This window comes from Trachypithecus francoisi, unplaced genomic scaffold (assembly GCF_009764315.1).
Source record: "Trachypithecus francoisi isolate TF-2019V2 unplaced genomic scaffold, Tfra_2.0 Lachesis_group16, whole genome shotgun sequence".
Taxonomy (NCBI): Eukaryota; Metazoa; Chordata; class Mammalia; order Primates; family Cercopithecidae; genus Trachypithecus; species Trachypithecus francoisi.
This window is the reverse complement of record NW_022681461.1, coordinates 12,663,170-12,690,671: the sequence shown is the minus strand read 5'-3', so window position 1 is coordinate 12,690,671 and position 27,502 is coordinate 12,663,170. Positions and strand designations below refer to the sequence as shown.

The following is a 27,502-nucleotide window of genomic DNA, read 5'->3' as shown; positions in this document are numbered from 1 at the left end:
AAGCATACAAAACAAGTCCTTATCTCAAGACAGAGGAGAGGAACCCAAGCACTGTGACTCTCACTTTATAAATCTGCTGTCAGCTCATAAACTACTTTTAACACCAGTGCTTCTTGACATGAGCTCACACCAGAGATTTTGCAACTCATTGATATGGAGGGTGTAAAGAGGCCAGGGACCAAAAAAAAAATACATCTGGTGGCTGCAGAGAAAGAGTTATTTGACTTCTGGAGACAGGCTATAGTAATATTCCACTGATTTTATACAGCCTTTGTCTTTCCTGCCTGCACTGTTCTTATATTCTTATAAGAGCTATTCAGAAAAGTAGTGTCAGGATATGGCTGGAATAGAGATATAAGGATGACAGATAGTTAATAGAAGAATGAAAAATAATGCAACTCCCAATTCTTGAGAGGAGATGAGAGATAGTGCAAGCTAAATCCTCCTCTGTGTAGTGGGGAATTAATAAGTGAGAAAACCGGAGCAGAAGGTATAAGCATATTCATGAGAGTTATGGACATAACACCCAGAAAACCAAAAATCAAATGTGTTCAAATTGGCTGCCCAGGAGAGTGGGACCAACAACAGAGAGGACTGTGGAAAAGAACAATTTCTTTCCATCTTAAACTCTTTGGTACTACTTAGTTTGTTACCATGTGCATGTATTGCTTTGTAATATTTTTCTTAAAATTAGAAAAAAAGACTATGGATTTTTTTCCCTAAAATTCAGTGGTTCTGTGTGTGAAGATATGACTTAGTGAGAAATTAAGTTAATCTAGATAAAATAACAAATACTGGTTCGCTTTTGGCCTGTATGAATGGAAATTTCATTTGATTCAACCGAAATAGTTTTCAGATTTTGTTCTTTCATGTGGACATGTCTTCACTGAAAGCCCAGCATATGCTTGGGTCAGTGGCATCCTGCCATCCTGGAAATGTCGCAATTCATTGTGTCCAACAATGTTCTCTTTCCAAACAACACTTCAAGTTCTGCTCAGCTTACTAGAGAGAGTTCAAAGGGCACGTCTTCCAACCCCAAACCCTGTGCTCAAAGGATTTGTTTCTTCTAATACCCTTCACCCAGTATTTTTTACACGTGTTATGGCAGTTTTTACATTCTGCCTTTTGCAACTTTATTTGTATACTTATCTCTCTGTTAGACTCTCCATCTTTTGAACAAAAGAAACATGTTCTATAGGGAGAGACTGTGTGGGCTTTGAAGCAATTCTGGCATGCCTTGCCCACTTTCCGGCTGCATGACTTTGGGCACCTTCCTTAACGTCTTCAAGACCCAGTTGCTACATCCCCAAAATGGGAACAGTGAGGTCTCTCCCGAGGCCCATCAAGATGTTTGAATCAGAAAATGCATGCACAATGCTTAACACATGCTCGGCACACAGCTAATGTGCAGTTAACAACCACTGACTTCCCCTTCCTCTTATTCATCCTTGAGTCTTCCACAGCACCAAACACAGTTCTTTTTCCCTTAGATGATTAAATGGTAAATGAAGGAGTGGGGAAAAGTAGGTTGGTTTGAAAGATTTTGGAAGTATCGCAAAATCCTTTCAGGAAAATAGATATTAACACTACCTTTTAAAATAAAAGTTCTCAAATAAGCATATTAAAGAAGAAATAGCACAGGACTCTGCTTTGCATATTAACCAAACAGAAAACCATCCAGAGATGGATGCCTCCAAAAATCTTGCCTGTGACCCTCCGCCTTTCAGACATTGGCCATGTATCAGCGGTTGTGAGTTCTGCTGAGCCTCTGCCTTCTATGGAATTGGGGTAGAGTCTACAGCTGAGGAGAGCAGTCTGGGAAGCTTGCGTGGAGTTCTGGACCTCACAAAATGCCCACCAGCCTCTTAATAGGTCGGGCACTTGCTCCTTCCTCTGTTCAGAGCTTTCCACATTAAAAACTCCAGTCTGGTTTTGTAAAGTTGGCCCCGATGACTCCACGGAGCCTTTCTGAGTTGCCCAGCTGCAGAACACTTTGCTTGTCACTGTTATGGCTATTTATCATATTCTGATTGCATTATTGTCATTGATATATTTCTCTTACCTATTCCTGTGCCCTTGTTAGAGTATGTGCACAGAGAAGATATTCCATGTGTTTATGTAAAAATAAAACGTTAATTCATTAAGATACAGGTCAGGGAAGCCCCTGAATAACCACTGGTGTGATTTTTTAATTTATCCCCACCAAAAACAAAAGATTTCTTCCACAATGGGAACATTCCTTCAGAGGTTCATTGGTAGAAGCCAACTTACTTAAAGAAGTCAATTAGAAAACTATGGTAGCAGCCCGTTGTGGTGGCTCATGCCTGTAATCCCAGCACTTTGGAAGTCCGAGGCGGGCATATCACTTGAGGTCAGGAGTTGGAGACCAGCCTGGCCAACATGTTGAAATCCCATCACTACTAAAAATACAAAAATTAGCTGGGCATGGTGGCACACACCTAAAAAAATCCCAGTTACTCGGGAGGTTGAGCCTGGGAGGCGGAGGTTGCAGTGAACTGAGATCTCGCCACTGCACTCCAGCCTGGGTGACAGCGTGAGTGAGACTCAACCTCAGAAACAACAACAGCAGGGCCGGCCGCGGCGGCTCACTCCTGTAATCCCAGCACTTTAGGAGCTTGAGGTGGGTGAATCACAAGGTCAGGAGTTTGAGACCAGCCTGGCCAATATGGTGAAACCCCGACTCTACTAAAAATACAAAAAAATTAGCCAGGCTTAGTGGCACATGCCTGTAGTCCCAGCTACGCGGGAAGCTGAGGCAGGAGAATTGCTTGAACCCGGGAGGTGGAGGTTGCAGTGAGCCGAGATCGTGCCACTACACTCCAGCCTGGGTGACAAAGCAAGACTCTGTCTCAAAACAAAAACAAAAAAAAAAAAACACCACAAACAAACAAAAAACTGTAGTAGCTACTAGTTTAAATTGTTGAAGGAAGAAAAGTTTTTGTAGGGAGGGCACAGGAGTGGAGGATACTAGGGCTAAAACAGACACCAGCAAAGAGACCACAGTGGAGGTTTATGGCTGGCATGGTGGCACGCACCGTAGCCCCAGCTACTTGGGAGACTGAGGTGGGAGGATTGCGTGAATCCAGGAGGTTGAGGCTGCAGTGAACTGTGATCATGCCACTGCACTGCACTCTAGCCTGTATGATAGAGTGAGATCCTGTCTCAAAAAAAAAAAGAAAGAAAGATAGAATAAATAAAGAAGGTTTATGCACACAGTGTGGGAGGTACAAGGGAGAAAGCATGAGGCTTTCCAGCCTTGAGAGCAGGAAGAACTTTAGGGCACAGGGACACAGAGTCAGAGATAAGACTGTCTGGCCCACCTGCCAGGATTTGGTACAATCACGCTGCATAATGATTCTTGAAAATACAAACATTGCCGGGACTGACTGACAAGTATTGTTCCAGCGGGGAGAGCTGTCAGGGCAAATCAATCCAATTCTACCACATGCCAGTGTGTAGAACAGATATAATTTTGGCTGTTCGGGGATGTCAAAGCGAAGGATGTACCGTATGTGTATTTTGAAATGTGGTGTTCTTTTTAGTCTAACAGCTTGAAAGATTTCTGGGGCTTTCCCCCCTTGGCTTTTTTCTAGAAGTTTTGGGAATTTAACTCCAAATAATTCCATTGATTTTATCTACTATAACGTGCAGGTTAAATTAAGCCTTTCTCCCTCCACTCCTACGGACACTTGCTGTCATTTGGGGTATTAAACATTAGTCTAGTGAGGAAAGGGCCATTTGCTGGCATTGGATATTGCATGAGGCATCTCTAGGTCCCTGGTGCCCTCCCAGAAATGTAAAGTTGATTTGTAGCAGTCTATCTAGTGGATCGCTGCACCAAATAAATGCAAGGCTAAATGGAGAGGCTTAGAATGGCTGGTGTGTCTAGGCCCCTTGGAAATCTCTGAAGGTCCACTTGTTCCTTCGGTGACCCAGTGCTATGAGGGCCTGAGGCCCTCAGAAGTTAGCTCACTGAAAATCTCTCTTCTCTGTTCAGAAATTTTCTGCATCCCCACCACCCGCACCCCACTGCCCTCTCTGTACCTTCCCTGGGAATCTCTCCCAGCAGTTATCTCCTCTGCCTTCTTCTCTTCTCTTCTTCTTCTTTTTTTTTTTTTTGAGCTATTTTATTTCTGACCCTCAACTATTCCTCTTAACTTACAAATACTATCAAACCTCAAAATGGCCCCTAACCCCCATGTGCTGGAGCCATGGTGCTGTCTCCAGATGGACCTGTCTGCCCCTGCACCCTCCGCCCCCTCTCCAGTCTCCCACAGGCTCGGCCTCCATTCTCCAGTCCTGGCTTCCATTCTCTCACTTCCTATTCAGGATACCACCTAGGGCAGGCTGCCTTCTGTTGTCTTCATGGTCATGGTCCGTGGCCCTCTCCTACCTCTGATTAGTTCATTTTTGTCTTGTTCTCTGTCTTTCCCTGATTATCCTCATAGTCATTCTCCGAGGATTCATTTTTGGTGACATCCTCTGTGACCTTTGGGGTCACAGACCTGATTGCAGCTTCTGTGGCTAGAGACAGCACCTCCCACAAGAGTCTTGTTGAGCTGTGGACCTTTGACGGGCAAGAGGCCGGAGAGGAAAGATGGATGAGGGACGGGATGGAGCCCACTCTCAGCTCTGTACCAGCCTCTGTGAGGGCAAGTTCTAGTGCTATGCCCTAACTGGCTTCCTTGCTTCCAGTTTTAGTCCAGCCAGATGAATCTCTCTAAAGACTTGCCCTGATCACTTCTTACCATGCTCGAAGATCTTCAACAGCTCCCCAGGACTCACATTTCTAATGTAAAATCATGGACTCATGGCTGTGGAGTGTGTGAGCTGGGGCAGACCTAAAATGCCATGTAGCCCAAACTCCCCTATTTAACAATGAGGAAGGGGAGGCACAGAGAAGGAAGTCATATTTATTAGTGCCAGAACTTGTCTAAACTACTTAGTGAGATATTCAAAGCCCTCCATAATCCGGTCTCTTTCTTTTCTTCTTTCTTTCTTTTCTTTCCTTCCTTCCTTCCTTCCTTCCTTCCTTCCTTCCTTCCTTCCTTCTGTCCTTCCCCTCTCTCTTTCTTTCTTTCCTTCCTTCTTTCTTTCTTTTTTGAGATGGAGTTTTGCTGGAGTGCAGTGGCGCAATCTCGGCTCACTGCAACCTCTGCCTCCCGGGTTCAAGTGATTTTCCTCCCTCAGCCTCCCAAGTAGCTGGGATTACAGGCATGCACCACCATGCCTGGCTAATTTTGAATTTTTAGTAGAGATGGGGCTTCTCCATGTTGGTCAGGCTGGTCTTGAACTCCTGACCTCAGGTGATCCACCCACCTCAGCCTCCCAAAGTGCTGGGATTACAGGTGTGAGTCACTGCACCTGGCCCAGTTTCTTTCTTTTTTTATGGCATGTTGCCTGCTGTTCCTCTTTAGCTAAAACCAAGATAAATCACTCTTTCCTAAATCCACTCTGGACTTTTCTTTCTCCTCATCCTGGTTCTTTCTCTTCTCCCCTCTTAAGTGTTCTCTTCCTCACCATTTTTTTTCTCTTGTTCGATTACTCATCTATTTTTACATGTTTGTGTTATTATTTGTTCATAAAATAGTTTTGGTTGTCTCATGTATTCCAGGCTTAGCAGTGGATTAGGGGAAATTACACCTATTTGTCAACTCCATGCCCAAAGCATTCTTGAGCATGCTCGTAGGTGTTTATTTTAATGCCATTATGGTAAGAGCTGTGGACTCCTTGTACAATGCCTTGGCTGAAGATAGCTTTTGTGTCATGTGTTCATTTCTTATTGATCTCTGTCATAAGAACTATTTTTAGGAAACTTACTTCTTACTCTGGAGACACTTTTAAGGACATTGATCATTGTGCGTATCAACATCCCTTGTGTAAAATATTTGATATGTTCCTTTAAAAACAAACTGTCATGAAGAATCTTATGTCCCAGAAGGGATCCCTGTGTTCTTATTTATGAGTAGCCAAAATTTTGTAAATTATTATGTTTTCTTTTTGGCTTCTCCTGCCTGCCAGCAAGCTTAAGATCAAATTATGACTTAAGTTTAATAACCACTGGGGACCCTAGAGTCTGCATACTTGCATTTCTACTTAATGCCTTATCTTAACTTCCTATTTTATGTCTCTTGACTTCAGTTATTATTAAAGTTTCTGTTTTTCTTTGTGTCATTTATAGTACCTAAAATATTTTGTGAATGGAGCAAAGATGTAAGTAAATGGCATGAAAGATATACGTACATGGATTTTTCTGCCCTTTAGGTTATCAGGTCCTTGAAGACAGGGATTATTTTACTCTTCTCTTTTTCTAGGCCCTAGAAAAATGCCGAGGCACTTTTAGTAGGTGCATAGTAAAAGTTTATTGAACTAAATTGATAGAAATAGACTCCTGACTCCCTAGAGCGTCACAGCTGAACCCATACGCTTTCTCTTTCACTTTGTTTTTTGTAAGAAGGCCAAGACAAGGTATGTTGTAGTGGAAAAAATTCAAACCCTGCTTGTTACTAATTGTACAATCTCACATGAGTTATTTAGCTAATCCAATCCTCTTTTTTTCCTTAGTTGGAAAACGGAGGTAATAATACCCTTCCAGATTGCTATGCCAATTGATAAGTCTTATAAGTCTCTCAGCACATTCTCTGGCCCATAATAGCAATCAGCACAAGTTAGGCACCCTTTTCCCTCCCTATTTCCTCATTTCATTGGAAATAGTACTTGGAAAAGGATAAGTAGTGGATTGCTCCATGGCCACAAGTAAGTCAATTAACTGAGGTGTCATCTGTAAAATAAGTGTGGCTATTGACCTCATTCAGAGGGATATGAAATTAATTGATGATAATGCACATTGGGAATTTTTGCTGAGAAGTGCTTCAGAATGGCTCAGTCTTGCTACGTGCTCTATTTCATCCTTAATATTATTTATGAATATTTAGCCTTTTCTTGTTCTGGTGTGTTTTATGTCTGTGGTCTTCATTGCATTTATTTTTTAATTTAGTACCAACTTGTATCTTAATAAAAATGTATGTGAAACTTTAAAACATAGTTTCTATCTTTCACACAAATTTGTTTTTATAAGGTGGATGATTTTATCTGATTCAGTATGCTGCTAAAACATCAAGATATTCGGAAAATCATTTTTGTTAATTTTATTTTATATCAAGTTCAAGCATTTTTTGAAGTATTTAACGTTTACATTCTGCTTTTAACAGTCATATTTTATATTTATCAGTAGTTTTGTAATGAAATTGTTTATTATGAGATGTTTAACTCATTTCAGATGATAAACATGAGTGTTTCAAGTATTTCTAGTAGAAAAGATATTAACTAAATGAAACACCCATTTTCATTTTAATATCAGGAAACCCTCTCTGTCTTCAGTACCAATCAGGGTCCTGTATTTCAGAGTCCAAGGGTTGCTCTTCTGAGAGGGAGGGAACCTGAATCCTAGCTCAGTCACCTTCTAGCTGTGTGGCCCCAGGAAAGTCATGTCACTGTGCCAAGCCTCTCACTGCTCTGTCAAACTCGAGGCAGCCAGTCTCAGTGATCTTTAAGTTCTCTTCCTATCACCATATTGAGTCCTGGGAGATGGAACTGCTAAAGGCAGGCTCTGCATTTAGGACCACAGGGAAACTGAGAGAGAGAATTTCAGGAACTCCAGTACAGAACATTATCTTCTAGAGTATATTACTTTTCATCTTTCTCCTGAAAACTTTAAGATCTCTCTCTTTTTAACTGCAGGTTGCTTTGTCCTTGGCATATATCAGATACTGAATAAATGTCTCTGTTGAAAGTCCATATGTTTAGTGGAATATGTCCACTGGACCAACAGTATCTATGAAACTCCATTATTGAGGAAATGGGAAAGACACATTTCCTATCTGAGACCTTAAATGAATAAAGTTATATTTATTTTTTATTAGTTTTAGATTTCATAGCAATGGGTATAGACATGGAGTCATACTTTGTCTATTGCCTGTGTGTATACATAGAATATGTACTTCTGGGAGGAATCTATACCAGAAATTTGATTTAAGCAATCTGAAACCACAGGCATCTATGTCAACTGTCAGAGACACATTGCGACACAATGCATTTTTCAGGACTCTAATGTGATGCTAACACAAAGCCGGAAGTCAGTTCACTTCTGGTACTCATGGGACAAATGACCAAGGGCACCACACTTCCATTCCGAAAAATTCTGTCGGTGACAGGGTTGCCCAGACAGGGTGCCAATCACACGAGTTTGGTGATGTATTTCCTACAGCTCCTATTTGATTTCTCCTTTTCCTGTGGCAGGGTGAATTTTAAGAAGAAATTTTTCTGTAAAACTTTTTCTTTTTTTAGATCGGTGATTGTTTTTAGTTTTCCTTCAAATCTAGGAAGTCATTCATGGTAGAGTTTGGACTTCTTCTTTTTTTTTTTTCAATTTGAGACAGAGTCTCATTCTGTTCTGTCCCCAGGCTGGAGGGCAGTGGCATGATCCCTGCTCACTGCAACCTCTGCCTCCCAGATTCAAACAATTCTCCTGCCTCAGTCTCCCAGGTAGCTGTGATTACAGGTGCGTGCCACCACGCCCATTTAATTTTTGTGGTTTTAATAGAGACAGGGTTTCACCATGTTGGCCAGCTGGTCTCAAACTCCTGACCTCAAGTGATCTGCCCGCCTCAGCCTCCCAAAGTGCTGGGATTACAGGCCTGAGCCACCACTCCCAGCCTCTTATTTATTTCTTATTACAGTTGTTTATGTTGGGTTTAAGGTGATTTTGCTCAAGTCTCCAAAGTTAAGAGCAGTGAATTGGCTGACCACAGAGAAAGGAAGCATGTGAGAATTTTGCATGCTTATATGATATTTATCACGGAATCCTTAGGCATGCTTCACTCAGGATATTTTGTGTAAAGCGAATCAAAAATGTCCATAGAGCCCTTCAAGACAGTGATACTCAAAGTCTTAGACCACAGTGAGATAGGAGTTTGACCAGAATGTGAACCAGGGCATTGCTTCCTTCATTACAAAAGTCTTACTCTCAGGAAAAGTTAGCCTAATGTCACGTAATCAGCCAAACTAAACCTTTGGATGTCTGGCCTGTTAGCTCCACTGTTGAAAGGTGCAGGAGAAATGGCAGCCCAGTGTTGTTACAGCTTAGGCAGGTTACTGAGCCCTTCTGAGCTCGGGCCCTGAGAAGGAAGGCACTGGTAAGGTGGAGAGGGAAAATGTGGGCCCAGAGCTCAGTGGGTGAGACGAGCAACCGAGATGTCAGCAGAGGTGGTGCAGGCTAATGCCTCCCTAAAACAGAAGCTTCAAGACAGCTGGGGCTCTAGCAGGAGGGAGAGGGAGTAAAGGATCAGAAATCAGGTGTACAGGCCCTGAAGTACCAGGGGATGAGGGATAGAGATGGCATCCAATTGAGAGGCTTGGGCATCCTTGGCACATTGCCGAGGTTTTATTTAAATCAGGGAGGTAAAGAGATGTTTAAGGAGAGTTGAGGAAATAAGGAGCTCGTGGAGTCATAGGCAGTGAGCTCAGAGTACACCGTGGAAGAGTGTCCAGGGGAGCTGAAGGGGCATGAGTGAGCCACATTGGGAGGATAGTGTCTGGATAACCAGGGACTCCCTGTGGTGTTGTAGGGAAATGGAAAATGGGCAAATTGGGATGAGTTTTGATGCCTTCTTAGAGGAGAATGGGAAGATGTTCTTAGCTCAATGATGTGAAAGTTTCAGATTAGATGTTCTTCCCACTCTTGCCATCTCAGAGAACTGTGCTACTTTATCACCTACATATTTAAAAGAGTTGACCTCAATTAACTCAAATAACATAGTCAAGTACTATTTTTCTGTCACTATTATTATTAAACATTTTTTTCACAGATATTTATAAAGCACCAGTTGTATGCACAGCACTGTGAGGACCTGTCAGGAATACAAATACAAAATTGTTACCTGTGCCCCTAAGTAGCTCAGTCTTATAGAATAGAAATTTGGCCAGGTGCGGCGGCTCATGCCTGTAATCCCAGCACTTTGGGAGGCCGAGGTGGGTGGAGCACGAGGTCCGGAGTTTGAGATCAGCCTGGCCAATATGGTGAAACCCCATCTCTACTAAAAATACAAAAAAAAAAATTAGCCGAGCGTGGTGGCACACACCTGTAGTCCCAGCTACTCGGGATGCTGAGGCAGAAGAATCCCTTGAACCTGGGAGGCAGAGGTTGCAGTGAGCTGAGATTGTGCCACTGCACTCCAGCCTGGGTGACAGAGCAAGATTCTGTCTCAAAAAAAAGAGAGAGAAATTTATTCCATTTAGAGATAATACACTGGCAAAAGGACACTGCTCAGATATCAGTGCCCCAAATTGTACCAAAGCAGATAAATGCAAATATAGTAGTCCATTTCCTAAAGAAAACATGCACATTTCCTACTTTCAAGGTCTATATGGGAAAACTGCTTTAATCAATTTTAGTTTTGGAAATGATGAAATTGTGGCTTTGACCTTAAAAACTTATTTTCCACCAAAATTTTCTCCTGCTTGGACTACGAAAAGATAGAAGGTACGCAATCAAATGCAAAAAAAAAAAAAAAAAAAAAAAGTTGAATACTTGCCTTGCTCTGGTTAGAGTGAGAAGTAAATCAAGTGGGAATTTAATTCCCAATGAACATGTGACAACCAGGGAGTTAAATATTAGATTTAAATAGGGCAGCTAATTATCTGCAAGAATTACATTTGTGTCTTTATATGGGCACTCTCCCTAATGAACACATTTCTCTCCTCTTCAATTCAGGCGTCGCCACTGGAGCATGAGAAATTAATATACGTTCTTATACTCATCAATATTGTTGCTCATAAAAAGACCTTTTGATTTTTATCACCCTGAGTTCCCAGAGGCTCACAGAGGCATTCACAGCTCTGAACCACATGAATTATCAAGGGAAAAAAAATCCCATTAAATCAAAATCTTAATTACCACTTGCATTTTCTATAAAGTTGTGTCCAAAAAGAAACTGAGCAGGCTGTCCATCAACATGGAATGGATGAATAAACGGTGGTATCATCCTTCCATAGAATCTTATACAGTGGTATGAGGGAAATAATTCCTGCTACACACACAATACAACGCAATCTCAAGGACACTGTTGAGAGAGGGATGCATGACCTGCAACAATTCGTACTGTATAACTCCGTTTAACGTAGGTTCGAAAACAGGTGAAGCTGAACAAGCTCTTGTCAGAGATGTAGCACTGGTAACAAACTTACAAGGGAAATGATTAAGACAAAATTCGAGATAGTTATCTGTGGGAGATGAGGAAGAATGTAGGTACAATCAGGAGAGAACACATTGGTGCTTCGAAGTTACTGGTGATATTTTATTTCTTAAATGGGATGGTGGGTTCATAGGTATCCATTTTATTATTATTATTTACTGCAGTTTAATTTAAACTGCAGAGATATGGTTTATATTTTCTTATAATGCAGTTCACAATCAACTAAATTTGAAAAATGTTATCAAATTACACCTCAGTACTATATCTCTACTTTGAGTTGCATGAGGCATCAGGAGATATTTAGAGCTTGCTCTTAACCTTGGGAGCTTACAGATGTGATATAATTGGGGGATACATCAGAATACAAATAAGCCATGATAGAATGTCAGTTCAGAGAAAGAGGTCTTTGGTGGTCAAAGTGGTCCTGGAAAACTCTATGAGAGAATAAGAATTTGAATGGGGCCTTGAAGGATGAACTAAGCAGAGAGGAAGCCTGGCAATTGTTTTTATGTTTTTCTCTATTTCTCTTATAAATCAGATCTCTGCTCATGCAATTTACAATTGAAAAGAGACTTTGTAAAGTAGAAGAAAAGACATGAACTCTGGAATCAGACAGATTTGGGTCCAAATCCCAATTCCATTCCCAGACTGTGAATCTTGGAAATTCCTGCAGACTGTTTTCCCACTTGTAAAATGTAGAGAGGATTCTGTCACAGGATTGTGAGAATGACATGAGAGAATATACTTGACCACACATTCCAAGCTCTAGAGGGCATCACAGTCTCTTTTTAATGCACCGCCATTCAGCAACAAGGAGTTCAGAAAACAATACCAGCCAAGACCCGGTGGAACTCCCGTGCTAAGGGACTCAGCATTTAATGTGCTCAGTGAGGAGGCACAGCTTGCATGCACTTCTGTCCTCTGTGGGCCTCTCCTCCATGACCCCTGTCCTTTGGTGTTTTCCCTCTCTGGTTTCCACCTTGCAGCCAATGAGATTCTGAGGGCCCTTAACTGCCTCCTGCCTTGTGCACCAAGAGCGTGTATGGATGAATGACTTCAGTCATCGCTGCTCCAGACTGTAGGGAGGAACATTCTCTTGTCCTGGGATTCATCTGTTTTTGTCTCTTCTTGGCCTTGGAGAGCCAAGACTGAGCCATGATTTTAAAACAAGGCTAAGGATGCTAGTCTTTAGTGCAGACGTCTAGATGTTTCTGATCCAAACAAAGGAAGTCAGTGAGGCCCAGCCATGTTTCAGCCCTCTCCACTAGAAGGCTAAAACTGAGGTGAGGCCAAAACCTTAATTAACAATGCACAGATCTTGCATTTTCCTTTTGTTTCCTCTGACTCCATCTCCCTTAGGAATCTGAGATGGCTTAACCAAGAATTCAGGATTGCTAGCTATCTCTCTGCTTTGCCCCACTGGACACACTACTAACAAATATATGCAAAGCATCTGGCTTATAAGAAGCCTGCCATTAATGTGAATTTCTCATTCTCCCCTTTTTTAGTCTATAAAGTTTATCAAGGATATTTTGCAGTCAGCAACTAGGTATCTACTTTAGTTTTATCAGAAACAATAATCGAGTTCTGGAGAATAAGGTGATGAAACCTCCTCCCAGCCATTTGGGGTGGACTGTGAAGATGGACACCCAGCCTTTTTGGTTCACTGTGCACAGAGGAGAAACTCTTGGGCCTGGAAGCTCAGGTACAGGCCACCAACTCCTCACCTGCTGCCTTCACCTCCGTGTGCTTCAATTCCAATTTCCATTCTGTCTTTGTTTTGCAGTTGTTCAGCACATCAAGCGACATAACATTGTTCTGAAAAGGGAGCTAGGCGAAGGAGCCTTTGGAAAAGTGTTCCTAGCTGAATGCTATAACCTCTGTCCTGAGCAGGACAAGATCTTGGTGGCAGTGAAGGTAAGAGAACATTCCAGAATGTCTCATTAACCATGATCACACTTATGTGTGGAAATTTAACTCCATTTTATTATATTTTGGTGGCCAATGCAGGAGCAAATCGTTCCTGCTATGGTGGGTGTATCCGAATTCCTTTAAACTAAATGGACAGTCGAAAGGACATTTGGGGCACATCCAACTGTCAGAGGTTCTTCTCAGGGCCCACTGACAAATCTGCAGGTTGTGAGGAGCTCTGAGTACTCTTCCAAGTCCATACTAACTGAATTTTGGATGGAAGTCAGTGGGGCCAAAGATCATTTGACCAGCTGAGTCCTGAAGACTCACATGTGTCTCCTCAAATTGTTCGGTGCTTGTGCCAAGCTCAGCTGAAGCTTGTGTCAGGTTTATGGTTCTGGAAGGAAGGATTGTGGACTTCACTTCCCCTGTCAGCCTCTGTACCAGTCAATTCCCTACCTTGACCCTCCCAGATGCGTACAAATCTCCAGGGTTTTATATAGCACAGGCATGATTTCATCCAGGGCTGGATGGCATCTCCTGTGAAATTCACCACCCAAGGAGACTTGGTGGTTTTACTAAAACAAGGAAGACCGAAAGTGTCCATCACAGTCATGTCCTCCTAAACTCAAAAAGGAGTCTTGGTCTTCAATAAGATAAGCATTATCTTATTGATTGATTGAAAGGGATACAATTTCCACTGAGCTCTCTAAAACACAAGAATTAACAAAAATAGCACAAAAGGCTTCAGGTATTTTGCGTATTTTTTTTCAAAAATTTTTTTAACTCACCAAAATAATGAGTAATATATATATATAAAACACTTAAAAGTGGCATATATTTATAAAATGAATTAAGTTCTAAATGAATATGGACATGGCTAATGTAATAAAATGTAAGTTCTTGACTTAATATAAGATGATTGAATTTTTTGCTGTGTTTTATTTCTGCCAAACAGGAAACATTTTTACAAATGGCATTTATTTATTAGTTAGAACCAGGACAACTTTTCATTTTAGAAAATCAGAGTCTATTCCGTCACTGTTATACTTAACATTAAAATGTTTCAGTACATACATAATGGGCAACTGAGAAATAAAATTTTTCTTGGAGTCATCCGGCAGACTAAAGGGTTTCTATTAAAGTTTATCCAAATAGAAAAACTGTACATTTGCTTTCTTTGTCATCAAAAAAAAAAAAAAAAAAAAACTAACCAAGGTGGCATGATACTCCTAAACTCTCACAGAAGACTCCTAAACTCTGCACTTTGGGGTGAATAAAGAACAGACCTTCCTAGGAATGATAAATGTAAACATTTTTCAAATAAACATCATCTTCCCAAGATGGGCAAATGGAGAGGGAGAGAGAGAGGAGAGAGGAGAGGAAGGAGATCCTGGAGAGATGTGAGTTTGAATGGAGTAGAAGGTGGCAAAGTGAGAATCTTGCAGTCATTCTGGAGATGTTTAATTTTTGCTTTTGCTATTACTTCCTCTTTTCTTTTACTTACTCAAAAAGTTTTGTTTGTCATTGTTTAGCACAAAATGTTCAGAACATTTGGCAGTGTTAAATCTGCAGTCTCTGTTTTCTTCTTACTGTATCTTTTTTTCCCCCTTTTGGTTAAATGAGACCAAAAGGTAGCTTTATTTTTGTAAATTCATAGTTGGATCACATGTTAGAGTGGGAAGAATCTTTGGGAACATCTAATCCTAGGCTAGCCATGTATTATAGACAAGGAAACTTAAGACCCTGGATTCGTGTTCTGGGCCCACACTTTGTACTGCCACCCAGGAAGCTAAGTCAGACCTTCAGACTCTGCATTCACTTCCTGGTGTCACAAGATGGACTCTTTGAATGTAAAGAAATCCTGGGAGACTAGGGAATCCTAGATGAGAGTGTAGAAATAGCTGAGAAACCTCAGGAAGATATAGAGATAGAGGCAACAGATTTCTCAGTGGATGTGGCCTTTCATCTTAGTACTACTTCTTGCCCTGTGCCTACTTCTCTGTACTTGCAATACCTTTAACGAGAGTGTGTTGTATAGCTGAATCCAGGGCACCCTCAGCTTATGTGTTACATTTCCTTCCAAACCTATGCTCAAACAGGACTTCAGGGCTTGGACAACTAACAGTGAAGAGTCAGCTGGTGACAGTGATGTTTAGCCTGGTACCTGGGTTGGCCTTAAAAGATATGTTATGCCATTTCACTTTCCTGTCCACGACATGCTTCTGTTTGGGCATATGTCCCATTACCACTGTCAGTGAGGCCCCTCTCTGGTTTGTATCCCAATCACATTCCTAGTTCCACCTCTGAACCAGACCTAGGGCCTAGGCTTCACATGCATCCTGGCTTTGCCAAGTATTTGCAAAGTAATGGTCTATGATGAGTGTTTCTTTAATCAACACTGCTTTTAAAAAAGGAAAAACGGGATTTGATTCTTTGTTAAATCCCAACTCTTCTCTTTGCTAGTTTCATTCTTGTTGAAATTCAAATGAAAGTATCATCTATCATCTCAGATAAGGAAAACAAAGTGCCTGCAGACTAAAAATTCATTCTAACTTCATGGTCACAAACCTAAGAAGTTTCATGTCAGTGACCTTACATGTGAGTTTTTTTTTTTTTTGAAATGGGAGGTTTTGCTTATGTTTGCTAGAGTAATTTCGAGCTTCAGAGAGGATGTTTATTTCAACTCTCTGGGATTCAGAGGCTGCAGACACGTAAGGGACTGGCTGGACCTTCCACAAGCTCCAGGGTGAATTGGATCAGAATGACCCATGGACTTTTCACAGAGCTGTCACTCGCCAGCCTGACCTGCTCATTTTTAGGGCTTTAGGCCTATTGAAAGTGTATTCAAAGACTATCCAAAGGAGTCTGGGAAGACAATGTCTATGGTTCAGCCCTGACCACAATGAAGGGATTTTTTAAAGGAAAGAAACCAACTGAATGCAGCTGCCGGGGACTGCACAGCTTCTCACCTCTGTGGAGTGACTGCCGGGCTTGCTCCTCTTCCATTGGAGACACCCAGGGATGTTTGACAGCCTTTCTGCTGTTGCTTAGCAACCCCTGCAGCATTGATTATGCATGCTAAGAAATAGCAGCTATTGTCCTTTTTCCTTCTCTAGAAGGAGCTGACTCTGGTGTGAAATCTAAGGCTTTCTGTTCAGATTGACAGATGTCAGATTCCTGTAAATTCTGGTGTTGACGATTTAAGAGCTTGAGGGATCCATAGGAACAGATTTAGGGTAGAAGTGATCCTAAGGCATGTGCATGACACTCGAGGGCACACAGAGCTGAACATCCTCTCCCATCAGAGTATCTGCTTGTTTGGATCCAACCGGATTGTCCCTTTCCTGATATTTTTGGATGATCTTTATTTTTTAGTGAAATTGATCTATCAACCATTTTTTCCCCTTTGCACTGAGTTATAATAAAAGAACCCATAGAGAGGAGGAGAAGCAGAGAAACCAGTCTTTGATCAAACTGAGTTACTTTACCTTTAAGTAAGTCAATTGCCAAGGAAACGCTTCATCGCAGTTTCCCTGCATTAACTGTGGATGCATTCGCTATTTTTGGCTCCATCCAACCTGTATTTCCAAAGCTGCAATTCCTATAACATTTCCTTGTACTATGAATCCACACTGATTTTTGCTTTTTAAATATATCCACAAGTGTGTGTTGTGGGATTCATGGTCTCTCCTCCCCTCCCCACTGACTCAGGTGTATTTCTAGAAACATAAAATGCTGAATAGGAGAGAGACCTTAGAAATCACATATATAACCCAAGCCTCATGTTTTATGGATGAGAAAACTGAGACTCAAGGAAGTCGAGTGACTTCCCCAAGGTGTAAGTTAAAGTGAGTCAGAGGTGTTGCACAGGAAGAAGACTTGGCAAGATAAAAAATGGTAAAATTTGACTTCAGCAAGCACTTTCATTGGAATCTGACTTAGGATTTTTGCTTTTCATGTTCCTGAATTCTTTCTTGTCAATAGAGAAAATGATGATGTTTTTCTCCACCAAGAGTTTGGAAAAGTTTTCTGATAAACCCTCTAGCACATAATGAGGCAGGCCCCATGTGGCATCCAACATGTTTCTTCCATTTCCGTGTTGGGATGGCCCCTACCCAGCCTCTTGGTCCAGGTAGCTCCCACCCACCTGTCACCCCTCAATTCAAGTTGTCCCTCTTGGGGAGGATGTCCCTTGCTTGCACCTCCATCTAGGTCACATCTCCATGATATATGCTGTTAAAACATCGGTACTTGTCCTTTATAGCATTTGTTAATATTTTAAAATTATATATGTATTTCTGGGCTTATTTAATGAATGACATTGAACGTCTGTCTCCTTTAGTAGAGTGGCATATTCCCCAGGATGGCAATAGTGCCTTTTAGCACATTGCCTCGTATATAGTAGTATACAGTAAATGCTTGTTGAATGAATGAAGGGATGGATGGGTGGGTGCATGGAAGAACAAAAAGATCATGAAAATAATAGCCTTTAAATAATTGGAGAGTTGGGCCAGGTGTGATGGCTCACACTGTCATCCCAGCACTTTGGGAGGCCAAGTCGGACGAATTGCTTGAGCTCAGGAGTTCAAGACCAGCCTGGGCAACATGATGAAATCCCATCTCTACAAAAAATACAAAAAAATTAGCTGAGTGTGGTGGCACACACCTATGGTCCCAGCTACTTGGGAGACTGAAGTGGGAGGATTGCTTGAGCCTGGGAGGCAGAGGTTGTAGTGAGCCGAGACTGCACCACTGCATTCCACCCTGGGTGACAGAGTGAGACCCCAACTCAAAAAAAAAAAAAAAAGAAAAGAGTTGACAGTTGGCATTTCTAGGTAGGGAAATAATTTGATGATCTATTGATAGTCACAGACTTTTATAGCTGAAAGAAACTGTAAAGATGATATATATATATATAGAATAATGTAATCTAACAATAAATCATTTTAGAAGTGATTGAATCACTATATAGATATAAAGAGCTAATATTGATATTCTTTAGCTTAACTCCACCATTTTGCCAATGAAGAAACAGGAATCCAAAGAAGACAAATGACCCATCTAAGGTCACATAGCTTAAAAGAGATCATTTAATATCAATGTCAGACCTGGGACTTAAACGCAGTCCAGTGCTCATTGGGCACCACGGTTTCATTTATTGAATTTTACATGTGCCCTGGTGAACCAAATTCAGGAAATCCAACACAACGACACTTATCAAATAATAGAAAGGAGTGTGTTAGTTCTATTGTTTGTATGGAAGGATGCAAGACATGTTCATATTTTCCCAAGTAGAAATTTAATTCAAGGGAATAAGTGGAAATAAGATATACTGGATTCTTGAGGGAGTGTTTAGGCCTCAGGGTAATACAAGCAAAATATTATAATCAGCTTTTATAAAAAGAACAATATTATGTTCATTGGAAACCCAACTCAAGCTGGCTTAAGCAGAAAAAGGAATTTATTGGCTTCTAGAAATCCATGCTACTAGAAAACCTACCTACGGGTATCCCAGCTTTCAGGCACCACTAGATCCAAGGAATGAACAATCCTCTTTCTCATCTTCTCCATCCCTTGGCTCTACTTCCCTTGAGATTGGCTTAATTCTCAGGCAGTTTATTTCCACATTTGCTAAAGACTTGACAGTGATGACTCAGGGCTTAGATCCTGCCCTCCCAGCAACTCAAAAGAAAGAGATCTCCTCCTTCCAAACAGCTATGCAAAAATCCAAGGGATGACTCCTATTGGCTTATCTTGGGCTGTGTCACCAGACCCTCTGGCCAGAGGAATGGAATATTCTGATTATCCAGGCCTGGGTCACATACCCACCTTTGGAAATGACAGTTGGGGTCCATTCTACCCAATCCATATGGACTGAACGTGGGGAAGTATTGGTTCCCTGGAGGAATATTAGAGATGCTATAACCAAAAGAAGGGAGAAAGAGATCTGACAGAAGAAAGTGAAAGATGACCAACTCAAATGGGAATTTCAGGAGAGCATGACCTCCCTGTGATGGGAAGAGCTGGTATCTGAAAGCTCACTCAAGATCTGAGGCAGCCCTGGTGACTGTCCCTTCTTCATCGTCTCGGTAGGAGACATCAGGGAATCTTCTTGGGGCTCCCCTGCTTAGTGCAGCTGTCTCTTGCCTTTGCTGCTCCCTAATATTTGCCTGCTGCTTTCATACCAGCTACTGCCCACACTGCCTCCATGACTCACTTGCTGATTCCCCAAGAAGGAAAATACTACGGTCCAGTTCTTCCAATTAGTCATCTGCAATGCCACTTAGTCTTCATGCCAGGACACCTACCTGCCATCCGATCATCTGAGGTGGTCACGTGGTACAGAAGAGGCCACCTTTGGGAATGGAAGCAACCAGAGCTATTTGTCTCAGAATCTGTACAAGAGCAGTATAAGGGCTCACAAGAAAAGCACATATTCTCCAATTCTGGAACAGTTAAAAAAAAACACAGATGAGAAAAAGCATCAAGAGTTAATTGACTCAAGTGCTTTACCCAGGCAAGGTTATTTCTAAGACAGATGACTCTTTTCATTCTTTCTTTTTATTTTTTATGACAGTCACCATATCACTTTTCACATCTTCATTAATTGTGAAGTCCTTCTCCCATTCATCCCTCTCCCTATGCCTCCTTCCCATGTTTCCACTTACATTGGCATGTGAAATACTTGTCCCCATAAAATGGAAATTGATGATGAAAAGATGAGTTATTTAAGAAGACATTTTTTAGTGTTACTCTAAAAAAATAGTTTGTGTCAACATGACATAATGTTGCAGAAAGCACTGACAATTCTACACTTATAAGGATCTAGGAACAGGAACTGTAAAACTTTTAATAGTTAGGCCGGGCGCGATGGCTCACGCCTGTAATCCCAGCACTTTGGGAGGCTGAGGCGGGCGGATCACAAGGTCAGGAGATCGAGACCACGGTGAAACCACGTCTCTACTAAAAATACAAAAAAAAATTGGCCGGGCACGGTGGCGGGAGCCTGTAGTCCCAGCTACTCGGGAGGCTGAGGCAGGAGAATGGTGTGAACCCAGGAGGTGGAGCTTGCAGTGAGCCGAGATCGTGCCACTGCACTCCAGCCTGGGGGATGGAGCGAGACTCCATCTCAAAAAAAAAAAAAACAAAAACCAACTTTTAATAGTGTAATAGTGTCTGTGATTGTCTTTATTATCCAGATGTTGCTTAATAGACTAGATTTCTATTGTTCTTTGGGTATGTATATTCTTTTCCTGGTGTGCACACTCAAGAGTGTGCGTGTGTGTGCATATGCAGGCATGCAGGAGTGCACTGTAAGACAGAGAGTTAGGCATTTTAATCAGATAGGCCCCAATTATTAAGTTCCTATATCAATATACCTTTCCCAGCAATTTCAACTTTAGACCTTGGGTCAGGGATCTGTTTTTTGTTTTGTTAATCACTTTGGTGACCCTCGTTTCTGGCTTATCTTCTATTTATCCACATATTTTCAGAAAAGCTAAAACAAAACAGTGCATTTCACTCTAATGAGGACTCATCTGGCATCAAACATAGCTGGAGGATTCGTTTCACACTTTTGTGTCTCTGGAGTATATGGATTGAAATAGTTGTGCTGCTTTTTCATTTACTTTAACATGATGAACGAATTTCCAATCAAACCATGGTCTACCATGATCCACCAGCTCCTTTATGTCTAGCAAAATTTTATTGGAAAATTTTATGCTGGTGTATTTAAAGCCTGTAAATATATTGCATTTATCCACGTTGGAGGTCAACTTCTGATTCACTCTCTTTTGATTCAATATTTCTCTAATTGACAGTTGTTATGAATTAGTTTCCCATACAAAGACATAACATTTCTAATATGCAACTTGATATAATATGCAAGTATAAACTGTCTATTTTAACCGCCATATTATTGCAAATAGTTTAAAGTATGTGAATCAAAACTTAACCCCCTGTTTTCCTTTGGATAGTTGCCTTGTTAGATCTGAGCTGGAAGAGCCAGTATGACTGAGAAAATAAAGATAGCAGTGACCACCCTGACCATAAATCCTGTATTTGTGGTTATCACTTGGTACATAATTAAAGTCCTGTCAAAGGAGTTATATACAACTAACTGAGTTGATATGCACAGAGTATTGTTTTCTAGCACATAGCCAGCACTATCTGAGTGTTTGTGATCATTATCATCTTCATACAATCATTTAATAAGTTTTTACATTTGTAGGGATGTTGGGAAGCTACCTATTGCACTCTCTCTAGTTTCTAAGATTTTATTTCTACCAAGTTCTTTCTATCCATGAATTCATTAAAATACACTCCTCCGAAGCTGAATTTTCTAAGAATTTGATAGACACTTCCTCTACCTATTTTTAGAAAAGATCCTATCGTTAGAAGTTCATGTAGCATGCAGCATTGTGATCAAGGCTTGCTCTAAATGCGTGGTTAGTCATTGCCTGTAACAAACTTATAAGTGTGTCTGCCTTAATTCTATCTCAATTTTGTAGTTTAGAAATGTTTTCCAACATTCCCAAGAAAGAGGTTGGCTCACTAATAGCCTATGGAGGTGGCTTTTATAGAACAATGAAGTCCAACAGAAGCATAATGTGAGCCACTATTACAAGTCACATTGGTAATTTTGAACTTCCTAATATGCATATTTGAAATGTAAAAAGAAACATATGAAACTTATTTTATCAATATAGTTTATTTAACTCAACATATCTATATTATCATTTCAATGTATTATTAATATATTAATGAGATAGTTTACATTATTTTATTTGTAGCAAGGTCTCAAAATCTGTTAGATATTTTTTACCTAAAATACATCTCAATTTGGACTTGCCAAATTTCAAATTATCACTAGCCACCTGTGACTGTTGGCTACCGTATTGGACAGTGCACATCCAGGAGCCATCAGGAGACTAAAGAGTCTCCATTTGTAGCAGATCTTGCCACAGTGATCCTAACCCAGAGGAACTCAGGCATATTAACCAAACATTCTCATGCATCTTGGTTGACTGGTTTGGGAGTTTTTTTTTAATTTCCCTCTGTGTTTTAAACACTATGGTGGGAATTGGTCATAGTGAGGTCTTACCATGATAATCTCTTCTATATTTTATCTTTCACCTTAACAAAGACACTATTTCTATGATCTCTAAAATATATGAGACACAGACTATAAGATCAGTATTTTTAGAAAGGACACAACCTCTATTTTACCTCATCTCTCCTAAACCACCTATACTTTGAAATGGGTGATCATTTGTCATGTCCTACAATATTCTATCACACCAATGATTTCAAATAAGCCCACTTGCCCCTCTTACTAGCTTTCCATTAACCTTCATATTTTGCTGAAGCATTTCATATGAATTTTGATTTTTCTTTTGTTTTTGCTCTCCTATTTCACCATCACTAGTTTTTCAGTTCTGTGCTGAAATTTATTTCATACTACTGCATTATTCCAAATCTGAATCAATATGTACTTGAGGCAGTATCTTGCTATAGCTCTGGAGGAGCCCTCTCCCTTAAGAGTATCTTCAGAAAAGATGGCAGCTTTGGGGTGTCAGGAAATTCACCAGGAATAAGAAGAAATGAAACTACAAAGCAGACAGTAGGAGTAAGAAAATAGCAATGCTCAGTGATCGGGCAAATATGCTTGTCAAAATGAACCTGAAGAAGAGGGATTGTCAGTGAGGGAAGCTGCCACCCCATATTCATGGCCTCAGTGCATTGCCAAGGGACTCAGGGAACCAGCCAAGCCTTGCATAATTGAGTAAAATGACAATCAGCCATAGTACTAAAACAGAGATGATTTTTATAAATAGGGTTGATAGCAGGATTTTCCAGCTTCTGATTGCTATCTGGCTATGGTTCCACCCTTAGAAAAATTCTGCCCTTACAGTGCCAAATTCAGAAGATGATTTTGCCCAACTTGTTACCGCCATATTTTCTGAATCTCTTAAAATAGAATTGAATCATAATTTAGAAAAAAGACCCAACATGCAAAAATGGATGGGCATGTTGGATGAGGCCAGGCTTGTGAGATGCATTTGCCCCATGAATAGTGGAATCTCTTCTCTCAATTTCAAAAATGTTACTGAAGCACAGTTTTTGACATTGCACTGAGAATGGGCTCTTTTCCATATTTTGCTTTGGGGACATGGAAATGTTAGATGCTTCTTAACTCTTTCAGGTTGGCATTTCAAAAAGAAAACCTTGTTCTCTCTCTCTCTCTCTCTCTCTCTCACACACACACACACACACACAACACACACACACACACACACACACAGACAATCTATCATTTTTTTTGAGATGGAGTCTCGCTCTTTCGCCCAGGCTGGAATGCAGTTGTGCACTCTCTGCTCACTGCAAGCTCCGCCTCCCGGGTTCACGCCATTCACCTGCCTCAGCCACAGGAGTAGCTGGGATTACAGGCATGAGCCACCGCGCCTGGCCCAATCTGGCATTCTTGAATCAATACGACACAGCTAAAACTTGAGCAGAAAAATTATACACAAAATTTGTTCATGCCTTGTGATAATGACCTTCAAGGGTCAGTATGTTTTCCAACTCACTGGAAAAGATAGGCATGTGCCTTAGAAATAAGCAATCTCAGTGACTCAGAACATCCTCTATAGAGACTGGATCTCTGAAAAAACATTGCAGGCCAAGGGCTGGATCTCTGTGTGCAGTTTGATACTTTCGGGAGGTTGAACAGCCCTCTGGGAAGAAGTCGTGGCTCCAGTAGCACCACTGCTCTCATGTCTTGGGTTGGCCCTTGAGCCTTATTCATGCATATTTTGACCTTCTTGGATTCTTATGTGAGCAAACTGAATACAAGACTGATTGTGGTTTAAAATTGAAGCCATCAAATGTCCCTCTCTACCAAGGAAAACATCCCAACTTACACTACTTTGCATCATTCTCCTCGTGTCTCTGTGGAGTAGATGATGATATTGTTATCCTCACTCTCGAAGAAGAAAACCAGAGTCAGAGAGCTCAAGGGCAGAGCCAGGATTTGAACCTGCCTTTTCTGATGCTAAGCTAGGACCCCTGCCATTTGAGCACCACCATTGTGAGGATTTGTCCTTTGACTGGAAGGGGAACACAAGTTTGGGGCCAACTCTCCAGGAGAGAGTGCATTTGGGCAGCTCCCCTCAGCCTTGGAAGCAGGTTCTTTCACTTGCTTTCTTTCCTTGGTCCTTCTTTCGTTTCCACTCCTCACTTCAGCCCATGTTCAACTTTTCCAGATGATCATTCACTGGTCATTCCTCCTCCCATTCTTTTATCTCTACTTTGCACAAACTTCATGTGTCAGGGGTTCTTTTAGTTGCCTGATACTGGATTAGGCAGCAAGGGATAAAAGAGTGGATAGGACACACTTCAACTGGCAAAGGCAGGAGTGGAGACAGATGTGTACCCAACACCATTATGCAAGTGCAAGTGTGAGAATGGCACTGGTGTGTGCGGTTCGCTCCATGGACCCAGGAGAAGGACCCAGCAGATAGACTTCCATCTCTTCCATCTCTTCCATCTCCTCCATCTCCTCCATCTCCTCCATCTCCTCCGTCTCCTCCGTCTCCTCCATCTCCTCCATCTCCTCCGTACCTCATCTGCTATTTTTCTACTGTGAAGTTCAGCAAGATAAGCACATCACCTCTCCCTGTGCAAGAGGGATGCAAAAGAGTTGAGTTTGGATCTAGCTAAACACTAAACTAATTAAATCTGGGTGGCACAGGGGCCATGACAGGCCCAGTTTCTGTAGCTTCAAGGGAGCAGAGACCCAGACCCCAGGTTCCTGGCTGCTGTTCATTTTGTTATTTAATGAAGGAATGTGCGGTTTCTATGGCAACAGCCCCATCGAAGCTTTATGGCCCCTGAGCACTTGCTGACCCAAATTCACTCACTTTTCCGAACAGAGCTGGTGGTGCTTATAAAGACACTTCTCAGAAAACCACAGAGTAAAGTGAAAATAGTATTGATCCCCAGAGCGTGCCCTAATAAATGCCTCACCTGCTAATCTCCATCTCAGATCTGCTCCCTGGAGAACTCCACCTGTGGCACATTCAAGGTCTCCAGGTGGCGTAGGTCAGGAATGTCCCCACAGGGAGAGCAGCACCGAGGCCGTGATCTAGAAAATGACCACCAGGGACCTGGTCGTGTTCTGGACACTGGATATCATCTTTTAGTTTTGCAGTCAGTACATATCTGACAGATGACAGTGCTGTCATTCCATTCCAATACTAAATTTAAGTGAACACAGATGTTCCCATTTGCCATCTAACCTTAATGACTGACTATGGTCTCCCTGGAGATGGGATTCACTACTCACATGCCACTTCTGCCAGGAGAAGTATGCCTTTTCCTCAATTAGAAGCAACCACTCCCTCTCTGACCTCTCTTGCTGTCAGTGTTTAGTTCTCGTGGCCTTCATCATTCATTACACAAATAGATGTTGAATATTCGCCCTGTGCTCTGTCCAGGGCTGGCAATGCAGAAATGCATAGTTCCTGGGTCAAGGAGCTCACAGCCTGTACCAGAGATAAGCAAGTAAACATGCAATTGGAATGCACTGTGGTCTGTGATGTGATAGAGGTAAGTATGAGGCGCACCTAGCAGGATTATCCACTCTGGCCTGCAGCACAAAGGGGATGTGACAGCAATGAGGGGTGGTCAGGGAACACTTCCCAGAGAGGTGGCAGCTGAACCGAGTCTTGGAGGACTACTAGATATTAACCAGGTATATTGGTTTTCTATGGCTGCTGTAACAGATGACTGCAAACTCAGCACCTTAAACGACACAAATGATTTATCTCAGTTCTGGTGGTCAGACACCTGAAATCAGTTTTGCTAAGCTAAAGACAAGATGTTAGCAGGGCTGGTTCCTTCTGGAGGTTCTAGGCTAGCATGCATCCTTGCCATTTCCAGCTTCTAGAGGCCACCCACATTTCTTGGCTCATGGCCCCTTTCTTCATCCTCAAAGCCAGAAATGTGACATCTTTTCTCCTCTCTGATCCTCTGTCCTTACGGCTCTCTCTTTGCTTTTATTTATTTTGAGACAGTCTTCCTCTGTCACCCAGGCTGGATTGCAGTGGCATGGTCTTGGCTCCCTGCAACCTCCACCTCCCGGGTTCAAGTGATTCTTCGTCCTCAGCCTCTCGAGTAGCTGGGATTACAGGCACCCACCATTACACTCAGTTAATTTTTGTATTTTTAGTAGAGACGGGGTTTCACTATGTTGGCCAGGCTGGTCTCGAACTGCTGACCTCAGGTGATCTGCCCTCCTCAGCCTCCCAAAGTACTGGGATTACAGGCTTGAGCTATCATGCCTGGCCTCTCTTTGCTCTCATAAGGACCCTTGTAATGACATTGGGCCCTCCTGGATAATCCAGGATAATCTCTCCACCTCAAGATCCTTAACTTAGTTACATCTGCAAAGCTGCTTTTGCCACATCAGGCAGCGTATTCACAGGCTCCCGGGATTAGGAAGTGAACAGCCTTGGCAAAGGTGGGGAGTTCAACCTCCCGTGCCAGTGACCACACCCAAGATAGCATTCCGGGCAGAGGAATGCACATGTGCAAAGGGAGGGAGGCATGGCCTGCTGTTATCAGGGCAACTGCAGATAGTTCTTAACGTGGACGCATGGGTTTTGAGAGGAGTGTCAAGGGATTGAGCTGGAGAGAGATGCAGGTGCTGATTCATTCAGGACAGTGGGTTTTGAGCTTGAATTGCAGTTATTTATATACATGTCATATCTCCCTGTTTGCCCATAAGCGCCTGAGGCCAGGATCTGGGTCATTGCCTTCTTGATGCCATCACAGCTCTGGCTCAGTGATGGGCACATGCCAAGAGCTCAGCACATTATATGCATCACTAAATGCCAGCTTTGCCATGTTATGATACCGCGGTGGCAGAGTGATCTGAGCAGAAAACTAAAGGCACCAAAACCCGGCTGTCATGCCCCTGGGCATCTTCACCTTGGCAGCGTGACCACTCTTCTTGCGGCTCGCTGGGCAGGGATGTCTTGTGAGCCGGCAGTGTTTGTAAGCACAGGCTGGAGAAGGCTCTGCGCAGTGCTATATAAAGACAGGCAAAGTGATCGTTGCTGAAGCTGGAGATGGGTCCACAAAGGTTCACTGTACTCCTCTTGCAACAGAATCATAACATGAAGTTTTAAAATCTTATCTGAGCAGAGGTAAGCTGCACATCGCATCACAGAAAGCACAACAGGCACCAACAAGGGAGAGAAGCCCATGGGAATTATGGGGTGCAGGCCAGGATTAGGAAGGATGTGGACCCT

At 42.0% G+C, this 27,502-nt stretch overlaps 1 protein-coding gene across 3 annotated transcripts in view; it reads left to right on the top strand.

The window, feature by feature from the left end:
* NTRK2 (neurotrophic receptor tyrosine kinase 2) overlaps window positions 1-27,502 on the top strand; it is a 368,100-nt gene that overhangs the window by 259,864 nt on the left and 80,734 nt on the right. For all 3 annotated transcript variants that reach the window (XM_033236933.1, XM_033236932.1, XM_033236934.1), the window contains one exon: window positions 13,060-13,190. In XM_033236933.1, the coding sequence (XP_033092824.1) occupies window positions 13,060-13,190 (131 nt within the window). The remainder of the gene's footprint in view (window positions 1-13,059; window positions 13,191-27,502) is intronic.